This window comes from Sitophilus oryzae, unplaced genomic scaffold (assembly GCF_002938485.1).
Source record: "Sitophilus oryzae breed Bouriz unplaced genomic scaffold, Soryzae_2.0 scaffold_809_pilon_pilon, whole genome shotgun sequence".
Classification (NCBI taxonomy): domain Eukaryota; kingdom Metazoa; phylum Arthropoda; class Insecta; order Coleoptera; family Curculionidae; genus Sitophilus; species Sitophilus oryzae.
The window spans coordinates 342,994-369,389 of NW_022147427.1; the positions used below are offsets into that span (position 1 = coordinate 342,994).

The window sequence follows — 26,396 nt, forward strand, 5'->3', positions numbered from 1 at the left end:
TGTGTAGTTCGTGAACGAACTAGTTCCAATGAACTACTCCGACCCCGGAATGATAGGAACTAGGTAGTTCCTGGATTCTCAAAGAACTAGTTCCTCAGGACCTATTCGGTGATCGAGACTATTACCGATATATAATAATATGCGACGGCGACGGATCGGCCAGCGCGCGTAGCCCGAGCCTAGGCAGGAGTAAGGAGTGCCAGCCGTATGCTAACAGAACCGGACCTAGAGGAACTAGAGGAACTAAATAAAATACTAGTTTCTAGTTTACGTATGGACCGGCCAGCGCGATTTATGCCAGGCAGGCTTGGGGAGTGCCAGCCGTATGTTATCGGATCCGGACCTAGAAGAACTAATTAAAAGACTAGTTCACGGGAATCTATTTAGTCGGCAGATCCGAGATATAATACAAGGCGACAACGATGGATTCCACCTTGTCTATTGCCACAGCCGGCGTAATTACCACTGAAAATTGTCGTGGATACTGTTTTTGATTTTTAGTTTGTTCTTTAAATATTCTATGGGAATGATTCACTTTAGGTCCCTAAAATTAAGAAATATCTTATAAAACGAAGTAGATATTCTGAATCTTTAGACAAAAACAAAAAGCCTGAAATGAGGAAAAATGCAATTTTTCTTAAAATTTTCGTAATAATTGATTTGTGATATAGTTTATTTAAACTCTGATTTGAGTTTATTTTTTATTTTTTTTATCTGCAATAAAACTTACCTATATGTTTTTAACATACACAATTACACGTCCCGTTATATTTCGTACATTATAAAAATTATACAGATCATACTGTGAATAGTTCTGACTGACAACGAAACCCATTAGCAAGCAACGGGTATGTCAATGTTAGACGGAACTATTCTGAACTAAAGACCTAGTTCAAGGAACTATTCCTCTGGAGGAACTAAAACTAAGAAACTAGTTCCTCCCAAGGAACTAGGATTCCCACCTCTAGTTCGGACCACCCTGTATATTTCTTCTCTATGTTATACAACACAAAAAATATAAACATTCTGATTTTCGGTATCGGAGGTGTAAAAAGTCACCGACCCGTATAAATAACGCAAGGAGCCTAACCATAAACAATTCATATCGGTAACTTACCCCGGGCGAAACGGGCACCGCGGTCTTCGGTCCGAGATTAATGATCCTGCCTGCCGCCCTAATCAGGAGATTGAGTCCTCGGGCCCCACTAGCGCCACCTGTAAAGAGGTAAAACGGAATCGTCAGTCGTGAATAAAATAGCAAGTGCGAAAGAGGTTGCGTAGAAAAAAAAACAGAAAAATGTACTTTATCTAGAACGAAACAGAATTCCTTTTCATTACCTATATTAAAGTTAATCCTTATTTACACCTTACCAAATAAAACAAGGATAAAATATTACTTTATTTAGCGATCGTTCAGCGTTACGTCATAATATATTGTCGAACTCTCCATTTCACTTGACAACCAGATAAAACAGATTGGTGACGTAATTGTCGTCATTTGATTTGGGGTTATAATTTTATTAATTAATATTAATATTAAAATTTGATTGCGGTCTCAAACAATTTTTAATTCTGAAAATAGATGGCTATTTTCTTTTATGATTCTGAGCTTTTGATTTTCAATTTGAAATTCAACATTACGTATATACCAGGTGCAGGGTTGCCATCCGTCCCGATTTTGTCGGGACAGTCCCGATTTTGATCCAAAAGTCCCGCGTCCCCACGCAAAGCCCTAATGCCCCGATTTTTATTTGTTTAATGGCCACGTTTATATTAAACAATATAATTGTAAAATTTATTATTAAATATCTATATCAGCAGTTAAGTGGCAAGAATCCTTATATAACTTTATTATATACCTATACTGCAAGAAATTTGTTTTCTATTTTATAATTTGACTTGCCTGAAAAAAAACCTTTTACCATCCTTTTACTATCGATAGTTGCCTTTTACTATCGATAGTTTTCTCGGTGGTACGAAAGTACTACCATTGCACGCAGGCCGCTATCTCCCGTTCGGGACTTAATATCTAACCGACACTTTCCTACAAGTCGGAATTAACTATCTCTGCGCTGTGGTTGTCATTTTGTGGATCTGCCCAAGCTCAACTGATGATGGAATAGGGCTCCGAAACCGGTAGTGAGAGCAGGTTGATCCACATTATGACAAATAAAGCGTAGAATTAAATTTCTATATCAGCAGTTAAGTGGCAAGAATCCTTATATAATTTTATTATTTATTATTAAAAATACCTGTTGATTAATTTCGTTCCTCCTAATTTAAAAACAGTTCTAGAATCAATCAATTTTAGAATTAAAAGAAAGTAAGAAAATTTGCCAAAAAGGATATAAAAATTATAAAAATTAAGTATTTATAAAACTAGAGTAAATTATATGCCTTCATTGTTTAAGTTTGTTATTTATATATTTTCACGTATGGTGTTGAAGTAGACGCTAGAAATAGATGTTTAGTTAAGCTCATTAGAAGGGAACTTCAAATCTCATTTAATTTTAATATATCACATATAAGAATTTTTGGATTTTATTAAAAATGACAAGGATCTTTACAGCAACAAAACAAATAAAAAATATTCATTATATTTGGGGGTGGAACCTTTGGTATTAAAATAAAACACTAATTCACCCCATTACACCAAAACACTTTGCTTTTAAAACTGGACGCTCGTTTCGCTAATCATAAATTTGAAGCTAACCATCAGTTTTCATGATCTGCTGATGATGCTAAGCTGGTTAACGAAACACGCATCCAGTGTTAAAACTAAAGTGTTTAATGGAAATTAGCGCACTTGTAGGGGTTAAGGCCTTTTTAAGCTTGTGTATACTAAGTATGTTATATTTTAAGTGTTTTAGTGTATTGTGGTGAATTAGTGTTTTATTTTGCCAAAAAAACTGTTCATTCAAAAATAATAACATAAAGTAATAAAGCCAATTATACAGATTACACTACAGCTGAAACTTTTGATTTTTTTAGGTTTTCTTCTAGTTTATTTTATGGTGCGTCCAGACCTGAAGAGTCGAGTGCGAGACGAGCGCGAGACAAGAGCGAGACGAGTGCGAGACGAGAGCAAGACATTTTCTATCCATTTTTTGACGCAAGCCTGCCGCGAGACAAGCGAGTTGGATCGTAGTGAAAGGTGACCGGTATGTGTAAACATGTCCGATGAAAAAGCTGCAGCAAATAATAACGCATAAGTAATAAATTTTTGTATTTTTAACATGATATTTGGTTCGTCCTATTTTACTCATCGTCGATTGTTTCCCCTTACTCTTCACTTGTTTCGAGACACACGGCGTCTTTTACAAAATCCGTTTTTTAGAACAAAATGTTAAATAGAAAAGTTATAGGAAAGGTTGGGAAGCACATTTGAAAATTACTGTAGAGTATACAGGGTACTTCAAAAAGTGTTACGGATATACCGGGTGCGTCCCAAATATGACTCACCTCTATAACTTTATTATTTTTTCAGATAAAAAAACGAGATTTGGTATGCTAGTATATGGCATAAATTAGGATTGACTGACATATTCAGTTGTTTTCGGCCACTTCCGGTTTGACCGGAAATGACTACAACATGTGATTTTTAAATGGCACCCTCGGTATTTTCTTACTTTATTCGAGAAAAAATAACACTCTGACTCTCTCACACGCGGTATGTTTTAATGGGAATACCCTATTTTTTTATTATTAGATTCTACGTACAATTCGATAACTTCTTTTGCCTATTATAATATTATATATCTAAAATAATCGCGCGCGATTTTGTAATAATTCAATTTGTTTAAAGAAATATTAGATTTCGATACGGTAAAAAGTGTTAGTGACGCAAAATTTGTAAATTCTATTAAAAAAATGATAATACATTAGGGTTCCCAACCGTCCCGGTTTAACCTGGATTAACCAGGAATCAGAAAGTTTATCCCGGAGAAAATTTTGCCTTGGCCGGAACCAAAAAAATCACATTTACATATAATATATTTGAATTTATAATATTTAATGTTTTGTTTCAATTATTTAAAAACTTAAAAATAATTGTCCCGGAATCGCCGATGCTCAAGTTGGGAACCCTATAATACATACGGTGTTCCATTTAAAAAATTTCAGTTAAATAGTCGAAATTCATAAATGCCTATATGTTGAACACACTGTAGCATCTAACTCGAATATCTTTACCTATATCTTTTTCTTCGTCCCTATAAAACTATATATCCTAACAAATTTTAGCACTTCAACTTCAGAAACAATAGCATGACTGACAATTTTTTACGACACTGAAATTTAACTTTTTTTGTTTAAGCAAATTGAAATATTACAAATTTTATTAGTTTTAGGTTTATAACATTATACCTCGCATTATACATAAAAAAAAGTTATAAAATTTTACGCAGAATCTAAAAATAAAAAAAAAGTGTATTACATTATTTAAAAAACCATGTTATATCCGTAACACTATTTTTAACCACCCTGTATACTCTATAATAATTTTAAAATGTGTATCTTAACTTTTTCTACAGTTTTTCTATTTTTTTAATAATTCTAAAACACTTTTTAATAATTCTCAAAATAAATAAAATAATGAACTTTGTCGTTGGCTCACCCTGTGTATTTAATTTACTAAGTAACAAGATTCAATAATAATTAAACTTCTTATAATAATCTCTTTCCTGTATGTTGCCAATAGAGAAATAATTTTTTTACATTTTTCCCAAGTTTTATTCATCGATTGTGAAATATCTACTCACGCATCGTGTTTTTTTTTAATATTCTTTATCTTTTGGATTCCATGATATTGGTTTTTCTTTATATAAATCGATTAATTTCAGCTGATCTTCCATCCAAGTCTCCATTTCAATATGCACTATAATATCAGAGCTAATATCTCGCAGTCGAGCGAGCCTACCAAAAACACGTCCAGACTTGGCCGCGAGCTTTCTTTGATCGGCCGTCGAAAAACCGACAGGGGACGGAGAGCAATGAGGCTCCGTGGGTTGTCTCGCGAGCGGCTCGCGAGGCACTTGCGAGACCCGTCCACCCTTTGAAAAACACCGCAAATTTGGAATGTCTCGCGCTCGTCTCGCACTCGACTCCCCAGGTCTGGACGCACCATTAGATTTAACTGCTTGTTTACTAATTTTGTTTTCAACTTTTCATTTTTTATTTTTACATAATTATTTATAAATTTCGAATAGTTTTTTTAAGTTAACGCAAAAAGGCATAAAATTTTGTTTCAAAATCCGATAGGCACATAAACACATTTTACATTTAAGAAAAAAGGTTGCACTAGTGCTGTCCCGATTTTTTAAATGCAAAAGGTGACGACCCTGAGCAAGTGCGTCTCAAAAGTGGCTCACCTCTATAACTTTTTTATTTTTTTAGATAAAAAATCGAAATTTGGTATGTTAATATATGACATAAATAAGGATTGATTGACGTGTTTAATTGTTTTCAGTCACTCCCTGTTCACCGGATATGACTACAATTTTTGATTTTTAAATGGCACCCTCGCCTCGGTATTTTGTTAATATATTCGATAGAAAATGACACTCTGAATAGAATGACATATCATATATCAACTTTATTACCTACCTGTTACCTACTTACTACCAAATTATTCGTAAAAATTGCTTTTCTAAATATGCTAATGAGCCACCCTCGTTCCATTTCAAAAAATTGAGATATGATTAAAAATACGATTTGATCATCTTTTAACCGGCCAGGACAAGACACTAAAAGCATTAGACAATGAAGTCTATTTTTCCAAGGCTCCTTGATTAAAAGTTGGTGTTTTAAACACACAGCCACGGTACTCTAAATTGAAATGTAAAATACAATTTTGTTTTAAACGAAAATGTCAAAAGTTGACATATGATATATCAATCTATTCAGAGTGTCATTTTCTATCGAATAAAGTAAAAAAGTACCGAGGTGCCATTTAAAAATTAAAAGTTGTAGTCATTTCTGGTGAAACAGGAAGTGGCCGAAAATAATTGAATATGTCAGTCAACTCTAATTTATATAATATACTAACATACCATACCTCGTTTCTTATCTGAAAAAATAAAAATATTATAGGGGTGAGCCACTTTTGAGACGCACCCGGTATAGTAATTGCAATGCAAACTAATAAAACGCATATTTGACAAATAGTGATGAATCAATAATGAATATTTTATGTATTATTGGTCTTACATAATTTTATTAAGACGATTCCAAAAAGTTTGAACATAATTCAACTTTCTGAGGCACGGTGAAAGTAAAAGTGGTTTTCTCTTTTCCTGTTGGGTCCCTTAGGTAATCAGCACCATTTCCCAAAACTCTAATGCCGCCGTATTTCTACCAGGACCGGACTAGTTCCCTTAAGGGCGCAATCCTCTCCCCGTTACGCGGTTTGCATGGCAAGCAGACGCACTCATGCGAATATTTTTTATGGACGAAGAAAAAAAAAAGGATAAAGGCCTTTGTGATAGAGATGGTTGGAGGCGTAATTATGTTGAAAAGACAAATGTCTATATTTTTTATAAAACATGTATGTTTTAAAAATACAAGAATTTCGGACTTTTCCCTTCATGGGCGTAGCTAGATTTTGATTTAACCCACGGCCACACAGAAAGTTTTTAGCGTTTTGCGTTTTTTGCGTTTTAAGCATTTTTTTTTCGATTTGTTTCCATTAAAAACACGCAAAAGACGCGGCAGGTCTGCAGTTTCTATCAAGATGTCAATTAATAACGTCGCAAGCTCGTGGATTCCCGCCCGTTAAACAATCAATCCTGTGAGAAAGAGATAGGCGAGATCGGCGCGGTTAGCGTTGAAGAGACGAAGATAAAAGATGCTGGAATTGAACCATGGACGGGTGGGGGCATATATTCGGCGACAAACAGAATCTACTGCTAGTACCAGTGGTATGTGTAAAAATAATAATTATTATTTGCCATTTATTTTACGAATTCTAGTTTATATGTCTATAATTTTTTTATGTTGTAGTGTTGTGGTTGTTATAATTATAATATAATATAATATAATAAATAATTATAATTATACAGGGTGGCGCACCTCATTCGCCTCGGTTGATTATACGAAAACGGAAAGATGTAGAAACAAAATATTTTAGGGGTATATGTGGGGAGGCAATGTGCACAATTTAAAATTATCTTGAAATATACAGACACCCAGTATTTTGTTTCATTTTTGGATTCTTGGGCCCAAAAAAGACATTTATTATAAGGGTTAAATATGTTTAAAATCTTTAGTTTTTGAGATATTTAAAAATATTTAAATTTACATGCTACAATAGAATAGACTATTAACACCCTGTACTTTACTTTTCAGAATTAATTCTTATGCTGAGTTTAAAGGTAGAGAAATAAACTTTACTGAAAAATGGTATTGGTTCCTTAAATTTATACAGGGCTATCAAAAGTTACTGATCTATTTTAAGGATATATTTTATATAAAAACTTTGTTATTTCAAACGTAACACCCTGTATTTTTTTTAAATAAATCAAAGCATGTTCAAATGCTCTTTCAAATTATATTAGGGTTTCCTATACCTATCTAGCTCAGATTTTGAATAAAAAGCGATTTTTAAATAAAATTGTAATCAAGATGGCTGGTGTCGCCATGGCAATTTTCTAGTGATAGTAACTATTTTCAAAGTCGACATTAGTTTATGGACATTATTATTTATAATTTATAACAGTTTACTTAAATTTACCTATAATAGTTTAATAAGGAAGTATTCATTATTTTATCAAGAAAAATAAAGCAGTACCTGCTGGCGGCACGAATAGATATGTTACTAGTGATATTATTTTGTGAAAAAAATTGCTTCTTGGCCTCAAGGAGTTATGCTCAAAGATATCCAAATAGGAATCTTCCTGATAAGACTTTCTGTCCTATTTCGCAGAGCTGGTGGTGTGGTTTATAAAAAAAAAGATAGAAACCTGTTGTTGGAAGTGAAGAAAATGAATTTGCCGTAATTGGCTCTTTATTAGACAATCCATGTATCTACAAGTCATCGTAAAATAATTCAAAGACTACTTCTTCGTTTTTCTTGATAGAATAATAAACATATATTTAATTAATATTATTTATCAAACTATTGTAGGTAAATTAAATAAAAGTAAAATGGTATAAATTTATATAAATCCATAAACTACAGTACGTCTGTCCGTTCTGTGGCTACGGGGTATCCGTGAGAGAGGAAACGATATTCTCTCGATGTTATTCGTAAAAAATTAGACGACGCGTCCCATCAATAAAAATTCGACAAATTTGCAATAGCCAATAAAATGAGTGGGCGGAGCGATTTGCGGCGACGTACTCGTTAAGTCGACGTATAAAATATATGGCTGTTTATTTAAATGTTTTTTGCCCGCATTCCTTTCATAGACAGAGATCGAGCAGACGAACTGTAATTGCGATTTTGAAAATAGCTACTAACTATCACTAGAAACTTGCCATGACAACACTAGCCATCTTGATTACAATTTTATTGAAAAATCGCTTTTTATTCAAAATCTGAGCCAGATATGTATAGAAAACCCTAATATAGTTTGAAAGAGCATTTAAATCTGCTTCGACTTATTTAAAAAAATACATAGTGTTGTATTTGAAATAACGAAGTTTTTATGTAAAATAAATATTTAAAATAGACCAGCAATTTTTGATACCCCTGTATACATTTAAGGAAGGAATAACATTTTTCTGTAAAGTTTATTTCTCTACCTTTAAACTCAGCATAAGAACTAATTCTGAAAAGTAATGTACAGGGTGTTAATAATCTATTCTATTGTAGCATGCAAATTTATATATCTTTCAATATCTCAAAAACCAAAAAGTTTAAACATATTTAAACCTTATAATAAATTCCTTTTTTGGGCCCAAGAATCCAAAAGTGAAATAAAATACCGGGTGTTCCATAAGAAAAGATATAACTTTGGTATGGATCTTAGTTCTGAAACACCCTGTACATTTCAAAATAATTTTAAATTGTGCACATTACCTCACCATATATACCCATAAAATATTTTGTTTCTACATCTTTCCGTTTTCGTATAATCAACCGAGGCGAATGAGGTGCGCCACCCTGTATAATAGAATAGTAAATATTATTAGTTGCTAACGCAATTTGAGGACATGATTTCTGAAACTTTTTGCAGTGAAACTTTACGCGCGCTGGGAGTAAAAATTCAAGACCGTGACATACGAGCTAGCGAGACGGCCCTGACACTAGTTGTAACGAAACGTATTAACGACTTATAAATAATACATAGTGACGCGACGTGTATTTGTGAGCAGTCCATGTGTTTATTTAAAATATTGATATTTTAATACAAATTTTGTGAATCAAATAATTACGTGTAAAAATTTTTACACGAAAAGAACTATTTTTATTATTTTACGCGAATAAAACTGTTACACGTAAAAAACTATTTTATTCGCCTATAAAACTATTTGTTACTAATAGAAAACTATTTTTTTATGCGTATAAAACTATTTGTTACTGGTAGAAAACTACTTTTTACGCGTATAAAACTATTTGTTACGTGTAAAAATCTATTTGTTACACGTAAAAAAATATTTTTTTACACATCAAAAACTTATTGTTTCTGTTAAAAAAAGAATTCAAACGCAAAAAAAATATTTTTTACGTGTAAAAAACTATTTGTTAGACGTAAAAAACTATTTTTTACGCGTCAAAAACTATTTGTTTCCGTTAAAAAAACTTTTTTACACAGAAAAGAAAATAGTTCAAATCTTATCGATCTATGCTGGCCACGATTCAATTGAAAGAACCGTATTGTAAGCAATGAATCAATTCTCATGACTCTTTGAACGAACGATCGCATTGTGATTCGATTCAATTCTCACGATACTTTTTTGCGGCTCATCGTTCAAATGTTATGGTTCAGTTCTGGCCACGATTCAATTGAACGAACTGTATTCTAAGCAGTAAATCGAATCACACGATTCATTTTTAATACTCGTTCAAAGGAACGACTCGTTCAGTCTTTGCCCACCTATATTGCCAACCATGGACATACCTCTTTAGTGCAAAGTGTTACTTAGTAATTAGAATATTTCGAACAGGACAGCGGTAGTAATGGCCCTTTATATCCTTAAATGCCGTTGAATTGATTCATTACTTACAATACGGTTCGTTCAATTAAATCGTTAAGGAGGTGAGTTTCGTTGATGTAACTAATAACTGTTTATATATTTATAATTAATTTAATTTTGGTCCATTAAATATTTTGATTAAATGAAAATATTTACGTGTGCCGGTCAAGCATAATGACGTGACTAAAAGTTTATTTCGTATGATCTATACCGGGTGCGTCTCAAAAGTGGCTCACCCCTATAACTTTTATTATTTTTTCAGATAAAAAAACGAGTTTTGGTATGTTAGTATATGACATAAATTAGGATTGATTGACGTATTCATTTTTGTTTTTGGTCACTTCCTGTTTCACCGAAAATGACTAAAGCTTTTGATTTTTTAATGGCACCCTCTGTATTTTTTTACTTTATTCGATAGAAAATGACTTTCAGAATAGATAGACATATCATATGTCAACTTTTGGCATTCTCGGCCTTGGAAAAATAGATATCATCGTCTGATGTTTTTAGTGTCTTGTTCTGGCCGCGCCGGTTAAAAGATGCCCAAATCGTATTTTAATCATATCTCAATTTTTTCAAATGGAACGAGGGTGGCTCATTGGCATATTTGGAAAAAGCATCTTTTCGCGAATAATTTGATACCACACACTTGGTATTTCGAATCAAATTTTCGTTGTGAACCGCATGTTATAATTTCAAGTAAACCATACGCGAAAATGTCAAAAATTAACATATGATAAGTCATTCTATTCAGAGTGTTATTTTCTATCGAATAAAGTAAAAAAAATACTGAGGGTGCCATTTAAAAATCAACAGTTGTCATCATTTCCGGTGAAACAGGAAGTGACGGATACGAACACAATTGAATACGCCAATCAATCCTAATTTATGTCATATACTAACATACCAAATCTCTTTTTTTTAACTGAAAAAATAAAAAAGTTATAGGGATGAGCGACTTTTGAGACGCACCCGGTATATGATAATGGTGTTCATTTTACTATATTATTATTTATTTTCTTTATTTATAATGTGTTTGTTAAATATATACGCACCATTAACTATTGTAGGCATAGACTCTTCTAGCCGATAAACAAACAACAGTTGTTTCAAAGCGATCAAAGCAATATGGCGTAAAAGAAATTGCCGGGCATTCTTCCAATAAATAGGCCGTTCCTTGTCTTCTCTGGCCTTTCAGAGCGCAAAGGTTTGCGGAAACCGGCCAAAAACATCGCTGACTCCGCATTTTTCAAAGTCCATTATGCATATAGGGTACGGTCGGCGATTTAAAATAACGGAGATCGTCTGATATAACCCCCACCTCCCCTGGTGGACGTCTGGCCTGAAGCGTAGGGGAGCGGTAGGAACGGAATAACAATATTTAGTCGTTGTACAAGGTGTCCCAAATTTGGAAATGGTCATTAGATTCTCGAAAACTACAAGAATTGAATATACAGGGTGTCTCAGAAATATATACGGATATTTTATCTGGTAGTATATTTCGACCGGAGTATCGATACTCCGCAATCATATAATGCCACGGCAAACGTCAGAATATCGACAATTCAATGCACACACAAATTTAATATCGATCGAGGGGTAAGACAAGGCGACACACTCTCCCCTAAACTATTCGTTGTCGTGCTAAAAAGTATGTTAAAAATAATAAATTGGAACTCAACAGGAATTAACATCGATGGCAAATTGATAAATCATCTCTGTTTTGTAGACGATATTCTTTTAATAACTTATATTACTTAACGATAGATCTAAACTTGCGGTGTTGCCACCTCCTAACGTTATCCACATTCTACATATTTCTATATTTATAAATTCACAGAAATTTAAAATTTTTGCACAAAAAATTAGGAATGTGGGTTTTAATCCTTTGTCTACATTTCTTAATAAAATCACCAATTTTAACTCAAATTTTGATTGATATTTACAATTTAATCTAATATTTTTTTTATCTAATAGTTTTGTTTGTTTCCTTTCGTGTTTCTCTGTTTTATTTTTTAAATTTAATACGAATTTGATTGCTTCCTATGTCTTGAATTTAAACAATTTTGTCACCGATGTCTCCTATAATAAATTCAATTTCATTCATCGGTGGGTGATGCGATTTTTTAAACACATCTCGGTAGTGGAATAAAATTAACAATAATATTGTCGCGCTATGACAAATTCTGAATGCGGCTTTAAATAGAAATAATTTTGCAATCATCGTTCAGTTCCTATGATGTTTTCAGAAAAATTAAATTGATGGACCTTTAAAGCATATTTTGAATATTAATACCAAATTAAAATCGTATGTTCGTAATTTTAGTGAAAATGTTTATAAAAGTGAACACTGATGAAAAGTGGTTATAAGGCAATGAATAAGCTTTTTTGTTGGCCTTGTCTGCTATTTTATCTATCAGATACGTTCACAGCTTTTTACTTAAATTTACTTCTTTTTTTAAATTGGTTTCATTATTTTTTTAACCTGTTACATTTTTTGCATATTTTATTTTTGTAACTCCAAAATTAAAGACTTTAATAAAAAAAAAGAAAAAACCTTTGTTGTGTTGGTAAAATGTTAATTGCAGTTACTTATTAAATCCCCTTGTATTGATGCCACATTACGCCGCTGCTATGCTCTGTTTATAAAATACCGTATGATCGAAAAGTATTCATGGTCTACTAATGTTCGTTAATTTTTTATAAAGTTGCTTATAATTCCTCTTAATTCCTGTGGAATTCCTCTAAATTTCTAAGGAATTCCTTGGAATTCATCGTAAATCATTGGAATTCCTAGTAATTCCTTGGAATTCCTCGCAGTTCCTTGGAATTCCTGTAGAATTCCTTCATAGTGTACACCATAATTCCTCTGCGGTTTACCCCTCGTGTAAAATACAATTTTTTATGCTGTCTACACTACTAAGTCATAGGTCAGTGTGTCTAAAATGTATTTTAAAAATTGTCTCTAAAGTTGACAAAATCATATGTGGGCAGTTTTAGTTTAAAAATACAAGCAATATTGCTTAAGTTAAATAAAATCGGCCTGTACAAAGTTGTTCAAATATGGCATATTTATTTTTATGTAGTATTTAGCATACGCAGGACCTTTATAAAATCTATTTACGACTACGAGTCAATATTTGGACAGTTCAAAATTTGCATAGGATTTCGTATATCTCCAACGACGATGCACACCTCGTAAATTATTTAATAACAATAGTCTTTCGTATACAGTTATGTCTCCGGATTGTTGAAGAGGAAAAATTTTTTTATTATTTCGAGAAAAATTCTTCATTCATTAAAAATGATGCTTGTTCTAATAGAGAAAAAAGTTTAGAGAAAATTTTAATTAACGTCATATTTTTTGCTGTTTTAAACTGTTTAAAAAGCACAAAATTTATTTAATTCGATGCTACGGAAAGGGTATAAATAGTTGTTGGAAAATGTGACACTTTAACAAAAGCAACAAATATGACCTTAATCAAAAGTAATAATAACCATCTATCGAAATTATATTACCATAGAAACGCGTTTCGATTTTTAGACCTTAAAATTATCCATTAAGAAAAAAATCAACCATATTTTCATGTTTTTTTTTTAATTTTCTCTAAAACAGTATGGAAATTTGGAAAAATATAAACGGAATGCATTTTTCCAAAAAAAGTCAGTACTAAAAAGCGTTTCTCCTTGTAAAGACAATCCGGGGACATACTGTATAGTAGAGGATTCAAAAATCATAAAAATATATACATTTAAAAATAACATAACTTTTATTGATTTATTTTATGAAATGAAATAAAAATAACAATTCAAAATATAATTTCATTAAAAACTTTCATGATTACACAGCAAATATTAAAAAAAACAGATAGGAAAAAATTTAATTGTTTCTCAAATTCTACATGTTTTTAAACAAACTTAGGGGAAGACTTCGAACCCTTCCAAACAAACAACCCTCTTTTGTGTAATTCTCTCAATTAAATTTATTACTGAGGGCTATGTGAAAAATTTCCCCGGTCGAATAAAACAACAGACCGAAAACCACAAAATTCGTTTTAGATTAATGCCCAAGAATGTTCAAACCACAAATTTGCACAATCCTAAAAATATACGCTTTGCCTTTCAGCCAATACAAATGTTCAAATAAATTTGTACCAGATATTCTGTGCAGTAGGTATTCTTTCTTTAGTCTGTGTCTGTGTCTAATAAAGCAGCATCTTCCTCTTCAACTGTAATTATAAGTATAGTTCATCTCAGGTCACTATTTCTCGTTTCGACATTTGGCATTATACAGGGTGTTTTTCAAAAGTGGCTCACCCCTATAACTTTTTATTTTTTCACATAAAAAAACTAGATTTAGTATGTTAGTATATGACATAAATGAGGATTGACTGACATATATTCAATTAACTTCGTTCACTCCCTGTTTCACCGGAAATGCCTCACGGAAATGTTTCACCGGAAAACTTTTGATTTTTAAATGGTACCATCGATATTTTGTTACTTTATTTGGTAGAAAATGGCATTCTGAAATAAATGACATACCTATATGTCAACTTTTGATATTTATATTTTAAAAAATAATTTTAAATTTTAATCTAAAAAGTATAAACTGGATTAACCATTTTAGAACAAGCAAAAATGTCATTAAAGCATGCATTTTTCCCAAAATGTCAATAATAAAAAAGTTTTTCCTCTTGTAAAGACAATCTGGGGATATATTGTGCCACAGCCGCAAATATATTGACAGTTTAACTCTAAATACCAAACAAGTAGTACCAAATTATTCATAAAAAATTATCTTTCCAAATAGTAGTACCCTCCTTGAATTTAAAAAAAAAATAGTTATGATTAAAAATACAATTTGGGCATCTTTTAACCGGGCATAAAAAGTCACGAAGTAGTAGTCATTTCCGGTGAATCAGGAAATGACCGTTTCTGACTGGATGCGTCACTTCCGATTTCTGTCATATATGTACTAACATACTAAATCTCGTTTCGTTATCTGAAAAAAAGGGATGAACCACTTTAGAAAAATACCTGGTATAAATCTCTATCGAGATAACGATATTTTTTATTAATATGCTCATTTCTTAGCTTTATTAATACAAATGCTTATAATAAATACAAATTGATTTTTTACACAAGGATATTTTACTAAACTCTGAAACAAGAAAGAAGACGATTGCATAATCATATTATTTTGTAGTAAAGACAATTTAATACCATTTCAAATGTGTTAGAAAGAGTCATTCTCCCTAATTAATAACATGACCCTTCATTTGCGACCTTATCACCGACGTACGTACATTTATATTTCGTATAATTTATGATCCCAGATCATATATACTTACGTGGATGAGTAAATCACTATGGAAACTGTCCCAAACATATCAACGACTTCCATTTATCTTCTTTTTTTTGTTGCACACGCGGTGCTTCTACTCTATCTATCCTTGTCGAAGACCTATCGCCCACGCGCCAAATTTGAACATAAATTTTAAAAATTTAATTTGTAAAATGCATATATTGGAACAATAATTGAATGTTACTGACACAAAAATTAAATTATATAAAAAATAAATTAACCACTCCGTACGAATATCAATATTCTTAGGAAATCTAACCAGAAAGTATCATGTGGTTTAATATACATAAAAGAATACCTGAATACTCTTTACTTGCCTGTGAAAAGATAATTCGGCGACATTTATATTATAATTTCCACACACCAAACACATTCTTGTCATTTTTACGAATATTTACCCAAAAATTAAAACCCAACGTATAAAAAATAGAAATATAATTGCACAAACTTAAAATTACCTTCTCACTAAACACACTTGAATCCTTGGCTATATAAAATCGGTCGATAAAAGAGTAATTAATACAATGTTTAAAATAAAAAACGCAAAAAACAAGCGTCGTTACACAATGGAAATAACATTATGACATATGATTATGACAAGATTATGACAATATGATGACAATGAAAAGTTGGTTTCCATAACAATGTATAATTTGTACTTTCTAAACCGGATAAAATTGATATTATTTTGGAAATACGTGCCACTTTTAATGCGCATGCGTAAAGTCAGGTCCTCGAGAAAGACAAACCTATTGAACGTTTCATAAGTGCAATAAAGAAGGTTTGAAAATGGCATGTCGAGATGTTGGGGACATATTTTTTAATGCTAAACTTATGGCGTTGATTTATCCACGTAAGTATATATGATCTAGGTTTATGATATTACGCAATCGTCTTCTTTCCTATATAATCGTCTACTTCCGAGTATATAGTTCATGCCAATTAAACTTTTAGTCGCGTGATTACGCTTGATCGGCAGAGCGTTGCCCACTTTTACATATTTTCTTTTAATCAAAATATTTTAAGAAATAAAAATAAATAAATTATAAATATATAAACAGTTATTATTTACATCAACAAAAGTCACCTCCTTAACAGCACTTAAGGGATATAAAGGGCCATTACTACAGCTTTCCCGTTTAAAATAATCTAATAAAATTACGGTAAGCTTTTTGCATCAGCTATTCAGCTATCTTGTACACTTCGCACTAAAAAAGGTTCTAAAAAGGACAATGTTCGGCTTCAAGATCTGCTAGTAAACATTTTTAACCTTAAATTATTGTAACGTTTTTAGTTCGTTACATGTCTTTTGTATATGATATATGATGTCTGGGATATTGTCACCGGATTCCGTATCGTTCAGGCCTGATAATTTATTTGACACGCTTGGCGTAATTTTAACGTTCTCTAGTCGACAACCCTGTGATCGTTTCGCTGCTCTATGGAGGGCTGTCAACATCGTTTCAAGGCGTCTCTCTGCGCTTTAACCTCACTTTTGGTTTTGCCGCTCTGTCGCCATCAGTAACCCGACTTTTAGAAATGGTAATTATTTAAATCTTGCTGCATAATCTGAATCAGCTGCTATTTCAAGGCAACAGGTAAAGACGAGATATTGTCTTTTTTAGATTCGTTATTATTACTGAGTATTTTTAGGGTAGAGTTTTGGATTAGCTCGACTCAACTCGTATTTGGTGTTTGCTGGCACGTTGGTTTTCTTTTGTCCTCCAGAATGTTAAATGGAAGAAAGGACAGTTTCTTTGTTTATTATTGAGCCCTCGGAGGTATTTCGAGGTAGGTTTATTGTGTTTATTACACCTAGGTAGGTTTTAAACACGAGTTTCGTATTTTTAGGGTCCAAGGTACGGACAATATCCCATGTAGGGGTAGTAGTTCCCATGTACAGTTTTCCTATGGACAGGTGTCCTATGGAGGGATGTCCTATGTATGGATAGTTTATCCTATGTATAGATTCCCACAGTATGGGTCTAGCGTAATCCCCATACTGCTTCGTTCCTATTTCTAAGCCTAGTCGATAATTACGGCTGTATTAGTTTATGGTGTCCTCATCCTGGCCTCTTTTGTTGTATTGGCCAACAGTGAAGCTGAGAGACAGTGCAGAGATACAAGTCTCACAGTCACGCTGTACTGTTTGGAAGCAGGATTGCCTCAAGAATGAACAGCTAAGTTTAGATTTAAGTTCTGGTTTTTATGTTTACATTTTCAGTCTTGAATAATATCGTACAGACTTTACATCTAGTGGTGGTTAACCTTTTTATGTCAGTTTAGTATTTAAAATATGATTTAGATCTTAGGTTTCATTACGAATATATCTTGTAATAGTATTACTTTCTGTATATATCAATTGCGTGAGTTTAAAGATGAATTACCGGACATAGATTCTAGAATCTACGACTTGCAACATGTCAGATTTAACATCGTATAAAAGATAATAAATTAAATAAAATAATGCTACCTTTTATATTTTCCTATAGCTTTATCTATATTGTATTTTTCCGTAGTCTTTTTCATAGAACATATTTAATACTATTTTTAATATAACTTTCATCGACATATAACCACTATAATTACTAGAGTTCAACAATGTCATTTACTATCAACAGAATCCATGAATAAATATAGTCATTAATTTTAAGTAATATACAACTGTCTTTTCTTTCTCTGTTCATGCCTGGCGCCCAATATTTATATTTTTGATTTTTTATTGTTAATTAGTTTTTCTCCAGTGATATACAGTATCCACGACTGCTCTCCGATGAAAAGCTGCCGTTCGCAGTGGTAGTGTTTAGAAAACGTTATAGTATTCCAAAACAATCAATGAATGATTAATTAGAGTGTCAAAACGAATGACATTGTCAGAAAATAAATAAATAAATGTGGCAACTTCACATTTTTACAGCAGAGCTACCACCTGAATCCCTAACGGGAAATTTAAATTCCAGTTAGTCAAGCCGGCGCCGAATATGTCCATAATTGACAACAATGAATTTAAAAATCGCGCCCTCGAACTAAAAGTTTAGTTGTATTATCAGTCGCTTAATAATACTGACGAAATAGATCTTACTAAAAATATAAAAGATCGCAAAGAAAATAATCATACTAAATAATAGTTATAAAACACAAACCAACCAATTCCAGAAAGATAAAAATCAAACTAAATATCAGATCTAACCAGTTCAAATTTGAACAAATGGTCGAAAAAAAAAAGAAAATCCGGGCAAAAAATTAATTCGCTTCCAGCTATGACTCATAATAAGAGAAAACGCTTTTGCTGTACGGGCGCAAATGAAAAATCGAATCAATTAATTTAGAAAAAGGCCATTATTTAAAATTAGCCTTTCGGAGTTCAATGCAGCATTTCGGTTTGCTTTGCATAAGCGCCATAATACTTCAGAGTTTATTTTTTTAAAACCAAATAAGTTTCTAAAAAGTAGTCAACAACCAGCGGCGAAGCCTCCATTGATGCGGGTGATGCGTCGCATCCCTTTAAAATATTGTAATACTGTAATGCCTTGGTTACATCTTGAACGCCGCGCTAAACGCGAGCCCAGGTCAGCAAACTTTCTGGCCGCGATTACGTCTCCCGTTTGCAGTTTTAAGGTGAATTCACATTAGAGCAGCATCAAGCATCGCGTCGCAGCGCAGCGCGGCGCAGCACAAGCAGCGTTTTTAAAATTGTATTCTCACTTGAACAGCATCTAGCAGCAATCGAACCAACCAGCAGCAAAAATAATTTTAGTTGGTGATAATGTTGGTGACGAAAGGGACGTCTACTACGTCCTCAGACGATATGATATTTTTATCAATCATATGTCATGAACATGAGCAAAACGTAAAAAAAAAGAAAAGAAGATATTGGGTGCATGATAAATTTCGAGCGAAGTTGGAGGAAAGCGAATTTCAAACCTTCTTCGGGAGACTTCAAGAAGATGAAAGGAAATTTTATAAATATTATAGAATGACACCTCAAAAATTTAACCAGTTATTTGAACTTGTACACACACGTTTAACTAAGAGGAATACTAAATTTCGATGAAAAACCTTCCGATGCTAGCAGCAGAGCAGTGCGCTAATAAGCAGCATGCTGCGTTCCAGTGCCTTGGAAAGAACAAAAATTTTGCTACTTTGTAAAGCGCTGCTCTGCGCGGCGTTGCGCTGGTTAAGTAGGAACGGTGTCATTTAATAACATGTAGACAACTGGAAGCAGCATTTTATTGTGCCGCGCTGCGCTGCGACGCGATGCTTGATGCTGCTCTAATGAGAATCGGCCTTTAGTCGGTGGGTGATGCGGTTTTTTAAACACATCTAATTCGCGATATAATATACATAATATAATTCGCAAATAGCAATCATCCTTCAGGTCTATTGTGGATTCAGAAAAAATACAAACTATTGGGTATTCGTGATTTTAGTGAAAATGTTTATAAAAGTGAACACTGGTTATGTGGTTGTGAGGCACAAGATTGTGTGGTTGTAAGTTACCTAAATTTACTGCTTTTTTAAATTAGTTTGATTATTTTTTTAACCTGTTACATTTTTTGGATATTTTATTTTTGTAACTCCAAAATTAAAGAATTTAATAAAAAAAAATTGTCTTGGTAAAATATTAATTGCAGTTACTTATCTCTTGTATTTGTGCTACCTCAGGTTTTGTATAACTATCTCCTTTAATTAACAAAATATAATGTTACAATCTAACTTATATTATCTTAATAATGTGACATAATCATGACATAATAATAACATATTATCGATCCGATTAAAAAATTATGATGAAAAAAATGATTTATTATCACAAAAAACTTAACAGATTTAAACAAATATTTTAGTTTTGAATAGAACTAGGTACTATTTTTCTTACCTTCTAATCCATAAGGTGCCAATACTCTCCTCTCCGTCAAAACGGACAGCATTAGTGGAGCCCTAAACAACAATTCCCTGTGTACTCCATCTCCACCACTGAATTTACCGACTCCGCCACTGTCTTTTCTAAGTGTGAACACTTTCACGTGCACAGGATAACGACGTTCTACAATTTCTATGTCCGTGATGCGGGTGTTGGTCATGTGCGTGTGAACACCAGAACAACCATGCCAATTTGGACCCTGTAAATTCAGATAATTAGTAATACTATAGAACAGTACATTCAAGACAAGACAGGCAACTTGAACTATTCACTATAAAGCACGGCCTATTCAGTATCAACCGGCCAACCTATGCTTTTTACTTGAAATTCCCACCGAGGAGAAAACCGCTGACAAATTTCTGTAAACCAATGCCAAAAATTCAAATTAATTACTAAAATGTCTCAATTAATTCCCCACTAATGTCAAACTAATTCCAATGTAATACCACTAATACCACGAATAATGCCCTTCATCAAGTGAGATTAATATGTATATCACTTGAAAGAAACTCCCTCGAATCATCGGTTTCAAGTAACCAGCCACGAACCCTACCCTTAAACACCTCATCGGACAATAGTTTATACCCATCCGGGAGTTTATTATAAAACTTCACACCCCAGTATCTAGCTCCATCTCGAGACCTTTCTAACCTATGTATAGGGATACTGAGGTGTTCCGCCCTACGAGTGTCATGAGAGCCGCGCTGAGCATTTGTGAGATATTTTTCTGTATTGATTTTAACATATAATATATTTTCTAATATATAAAGATTTGGGAGAGTAAGTATATTTAATATTTTTAAAGTTTCCCTGCAATCATCCCTGTAGCCCAATCCTCCGACAACTCCCACAGCCCGCCTCTGAAGTGCAAAAACCCTGCGCCACTGAGGTTTTTGAAATATAATACCACTAGTACCACGAGCAATGCCCCCCCAAAAAAATTTCTACTAATTTCAATATAATGCCAATAATACCCAAGTAATGCCATTCAAATTTTAGCGTTTCTAATTTATGTAACATATTTGTTTAACGAATTAACCTGTAACAATAGTGGTACGTGCACAGATTTCTTACCAGGTAACTTAAAGGGATTAAAAAAGGTCGTTAAAAAAGTCTAATTATATTTAAAGATCCCATAACAACATAACTAATATTTATATTTTATTCCGAGTTTTAATCTCAAATAATAAATATTTATAGAATAAATAAATATCCTTTATTGACTTAACATTTGTTTTTAAAAATAACTCTACAAAATTATTTTTATGGGTGGTTTTTAGAGTGAAATTTCTTTACGCGCCATGAGAGTAAAAATTCGAGGCCGTGACACACAAATTAGTTTGTTTTGTAACTTTTCCTATAGATAAATAAAATATTTTATACGAGTAATGCAAAGTGATTCCCTCAAAAATAACATCATAAGGTGTATTACAGGCGCCAAACTACATTGTAACCATAAAAGGGAGAATTTATGACCTTAATAAAACCTGCATGTTTGCAGTCCATAAATAAATTTAATACAGATTATGGCGATCATCCACCATGGTTAGGGATAACTCGATAATCCTTTCCACGATAAAATTATTATTTATTCTTTGAAACGGTGAAAAATAAAATAAACTAATTAATAAATTATTGAAAACTTGTATCACCTAAGACTCATTAATTTCAAAAACTGTTAGATATAGACTAGGTACAGAACATTATGAGAAAATATTTTTTTTAAATTTATTAATTCGCCACGTGAAAAATGTATTATTGAGTTAACTAAAAGGTTTTTCTACTTTGCTGTAGATAGGTATGACACTTTTAGTAATCTTCTCTTGAAAGAGCGGAAGTCAAATCCTGTTTTATACTTAAAAAAACACAATTTCCTCATTAAATATAGATTTTATGTATAGGAAGTGCTTAATAAAATAAAAAGATTAAACAAAACTTCGTTCGATTATGATAAAAAGAATAGGGTGATTCATTTAAAATAGAGGAAAAAAATACATTTAGTTTTGACTCAGCCTGTAAATATCAAACAATATTGCAAAAATACTCCGGCTAAAAAATATTTTAAAAAATTAAATTTTTTTGAATTTACAATTGTCGAGAACATTAAATAAGCAGTAAACTTAGTTTAAAAACAGTTATATTTCAAAAGCCACTAGGATGACCACTGTAAGATCGAAAAAAAAACGGCGTCCAATTGAATTGAAAATGAAAATCGATGACATTCGAATGATCTTTATTTTATAGCCATCGCTGACGCCTTTTTTTTTTGATCATATGGTATATGCAATTATGGTATTTTTGGAATGAAAAATTAAAGGCACTGAACTATAAAAATACATAGTATTCCTTTAAAAATATACATCTTTAGTTTGAAAATGCGTTTGAATCACCCTGTATGATGACAAAAATGTTTTCAAAATGTGCGTTACTATAAAAAAAAATAAAATGAAAATCACAAACCAAAATCCTAATATAGATCTTTTTGGTTAGGCCACCCTGTATAATATAAAAAAACACCGGGTTACCATTTAAAAATCAAAAGTTATAGTCATTTCCAGTGAAACAGGAAGTGACCGAAAGTAATTGAATACGTCAATAAATCCCGATTTATGTCATATACTGACAAACTGACATACCAAATTTCGTTTTATCTGTAAAAAAAAGTTAGGAAGACACTTTTGAGAAACACCAGATATATTAATCATTACCTGGACATAAATATGCGTAATGAAACTATACATGGTGTCCCACAAATAAGTCCAAGTATTTTAAGGGGCGGTAGATCTCGATACAAGATACATATTTTCTCTTTATCGTTTTTCAAATAAGTCCAAAATAACGGAGTTCTTTTACTTTGAAAATTTCCCAAAAAATTATTTTTTGCTAAAATTTTGAGAATATGTTGACATATTAACAAGAAATTATGTTTTTTAACTAAAAACTAAAAAAATCCAAAAATTTTTGCAAAAATTTCATTTTCTAATTTTTTCAAGCGAAAAACCTCATAGGCGTATTTCTGGGGTTGAACTATACTACCAGTTAAAATATTTGCACTTATTTCTGGGACACCCTGTATAAAGATTTTATACAGGGTCGCTGTTATGTACGGAAACGGTCGATTATTAGGTAAAATATAGGAGGTACCGCAAGAAGCTAAATACAAAAGTTATAGAATTTTTAAATATCTATTAGCGAGTAATTCATTTAAGTTGTTAAGGGTCGGTCATAAAGTCGTGGAACTTTTTTTTCGTTTCATTTTTTTTTAAATAGAACCCCCTGTATATTATTGCATATTTCAATTCTTCCTTCAATTGTAAGCAAAAATCGAAATACACTCAATGTACCTCAAACCAACCGTTACCGATTTATTGACTTTTGAACATATGACTTAAACAATTTGATATATGTAATTATTAATTTCAATAATGTTCAGTTTCATTTAATGATGCCATTCTGCCGAAACTGTGATACTGTTGTAATCAGTTTTTAAATGCCTATTAGCTACTAGTAAATTTACCATACCATACATACCGCCATTACTCGCTGACGAGTATTTGACACGCATCAGAAGATGGTCACGCAAGGCGTTTTCTTTCATGAGCTTTTCTGTGACTGAAAAGCCCGATACGTGATGTTATCTGTCTACCGCACTCCAGACATTCAAAAATAGTAAATTTAAGTATACAGGGTCGGTCATAAAGTTCTGGCACATCAAACTTTTTTTTAATAAAACCCCCTGTATATTATTGCAATGCAATTCTTCCTTCTATTTTAAGCAATAATCGTAATACACAATGTACATAAATTGAAGAATTGAAATGTTAAACGAACATTTTGTAATTTCCTGACTTGATATAATCTCATTTTATACATCTATATATCTGTTAACTTAATAAATAATTAATGTCAAATATCATGAAGTATCACAGTTTTGGCAGAATAGCATCGTTAAATAAAACTGAACATATCGAAATTAATTAAATCAAATTGTTTAAATGATATGTTCCAAAATCAATAACTCGGAAACGGTTAGTTTGAGGTACCTTGTGTGTATTTCGATTTTTGCTTAGAATTGAAGGAAAAATTGTAATATGCAATAATATACAGAGGGTTCTATTTAAAAAATTGAAACTTTGATGTGCCACGACTTTATGAGCGAAACAGTATACTTAAATTTATTACTCGCTAATAGATATTTAAAAATCATATAACTTTTGTATTTAACTTTTTGCGGCACCTCCTATATTTTACCTAATAATCGACCGTTTCCATACATAAAAGCGACCCTGTATATGCTTAAACGATTTGTTAATTATAACTGACGTGGATAGGAGACATCTTTTCTATTCGGTATTAATTTCCATTGCATAAAAAATAAAACCTGATTAATAAATTATTAAAAACTGTTATCCTCCAGGAATCCTTGTCATGCATTCGTCCAGTCAAAAATATCCCATTAATAAAACGTATTTAGTTCGTTCCAGTGGCAGAACCATTAACTTTTAGACTGTTGGCTGCAAGCGCATGCACAATTTTAATCAGCATCCTACATAAATTAAACAATATTTCGCGATGTTGCTTTTTGTGGCGCCATCTGTTTTGTCGCTTACTAATTGAATTAGGCGAGGAGCGAGGAGGAAAGCAAGTTTAGGGTTGCGAATTGGGAATTAATGCGAAATAATTGCGGAATCATTGGTATTGTTGCGGAAGAAAATGGTCGAGGCTCGTTTACTGGGCATCCTAAAATGGCGATTTAATCGTTTTGACAGCTGACAGAGGAACGTGATGGACAAGAAACTATTTTGATTTTCAGATAAAATCCATGAGTGTGGCATTGTTCGGTTATTTAATCTGTATACAGAGTGTCCCAATATTCCCTGGACATAGAACTACTAGTATTTTTGAAATTAAAGTAAGTTTATTGAACACTTTATTGAACACAATTTACCTCTATACAAAAGTTCCTCGTTTGTACGTTAGAGGGCACCAAATTTTAAAAAAGTAACACAACTTTTAAAATATTTTAAGAACCCAAGTGGCGAACTGTTTTGAGATTTGGTATACCATGTTTTGTTAAGTGCTTTAACATTATCATTATTACATAAATAATTGTTAGTAAAAAAAAATAAAAATAAATATTTTCCAAATCCACCGACGCGACGCACGCGACGATTTCTTTCAGTAAAATAGTACTCCAAGTATTTACTTTATTTTTACCTCTTGTAAAAAACGGAACATCGCATTGTTTTATTCCAAAAAATTGGGGTATGTTTTCTATCGTGTGATGTTATTTTACAGATACTCCAGTTTTTCGTACCATATACGAGATGGTATAAAACTTTATTTCTGGCTAATACAACTCCCTGGCAAACTGTGACAGGGAGGCTTCTGGGCACCGAATATTAACTGTATGGTCTAGGTCAACACTTAATTTTTTCTTGAGTTTTCCTCCACTTAATTTTAAAAATCACGAAACACACGTAATAACACAGTCCAAAATGCAAAACATTTATTATTTCTATTTGATATAATTTGACACAAAATTATAACCTATAATTTGGCAAGAGTTTGACAACTCTCAAAAATAAGTAAAAAGTGTGCAGATAAAAATAAGTAAAAAAGTTCGTGCTTAGTTTCGGAGATACAGGGTGTAGAAGTACAAATAATTTCAGAAGTAACGTGAATATTTGGATGAAAATTAGTGCCTGGGAGTTTTTTGACATGAGAAATTTGATTTTAATGTCAATATTGCTCTTATTTGTAGGGGGCGCCACCTATATGTGATTTAACTGTTTTGAAGAGTAATAACTTATCGTCCGTATAAAACTATGGAATGAAAAAATATACATTTTCGTGACTTTTTACGTAAAAAATGTCTCTTGGTAAAAATCGCTTAGAGCAACCGTTCTGAAGATATTTAGAATGAAAATAGTCAATGCATGTCATTATTGATAAAAAATAAACAAA

At 32.3% G+C, this 26,396-nt stretch overlaps 1 protein-coding gene across 1 annotated transcript in view; it reads right to left on the reverse strand.

Annotated features, from left to right (window-relative positions):
• Positions 1-26,396, reverse strand: part of LOC115888938 (5-oxoprolinase-like) — a 100,273-nt gene that overhangs the window by 32,706 nt on the left and 41,171 nt on the right. The window contains exons 9-10 of the mRNA XM_030908828.1: positions 20,385-20,628; positions 1,118-1,215 (exon numbers count right to left, since the gene is read on the reverse strand). Of these exons, the coding sequence (XP_030764688.1) occupies positions 1,118-1,215; positions 20,385-20,628 (342 nt within the window). The remainder of the gene's footprint in view (positions 1-1,117; positions 1,216-20,384; positions 20,629-26,396) is intronic.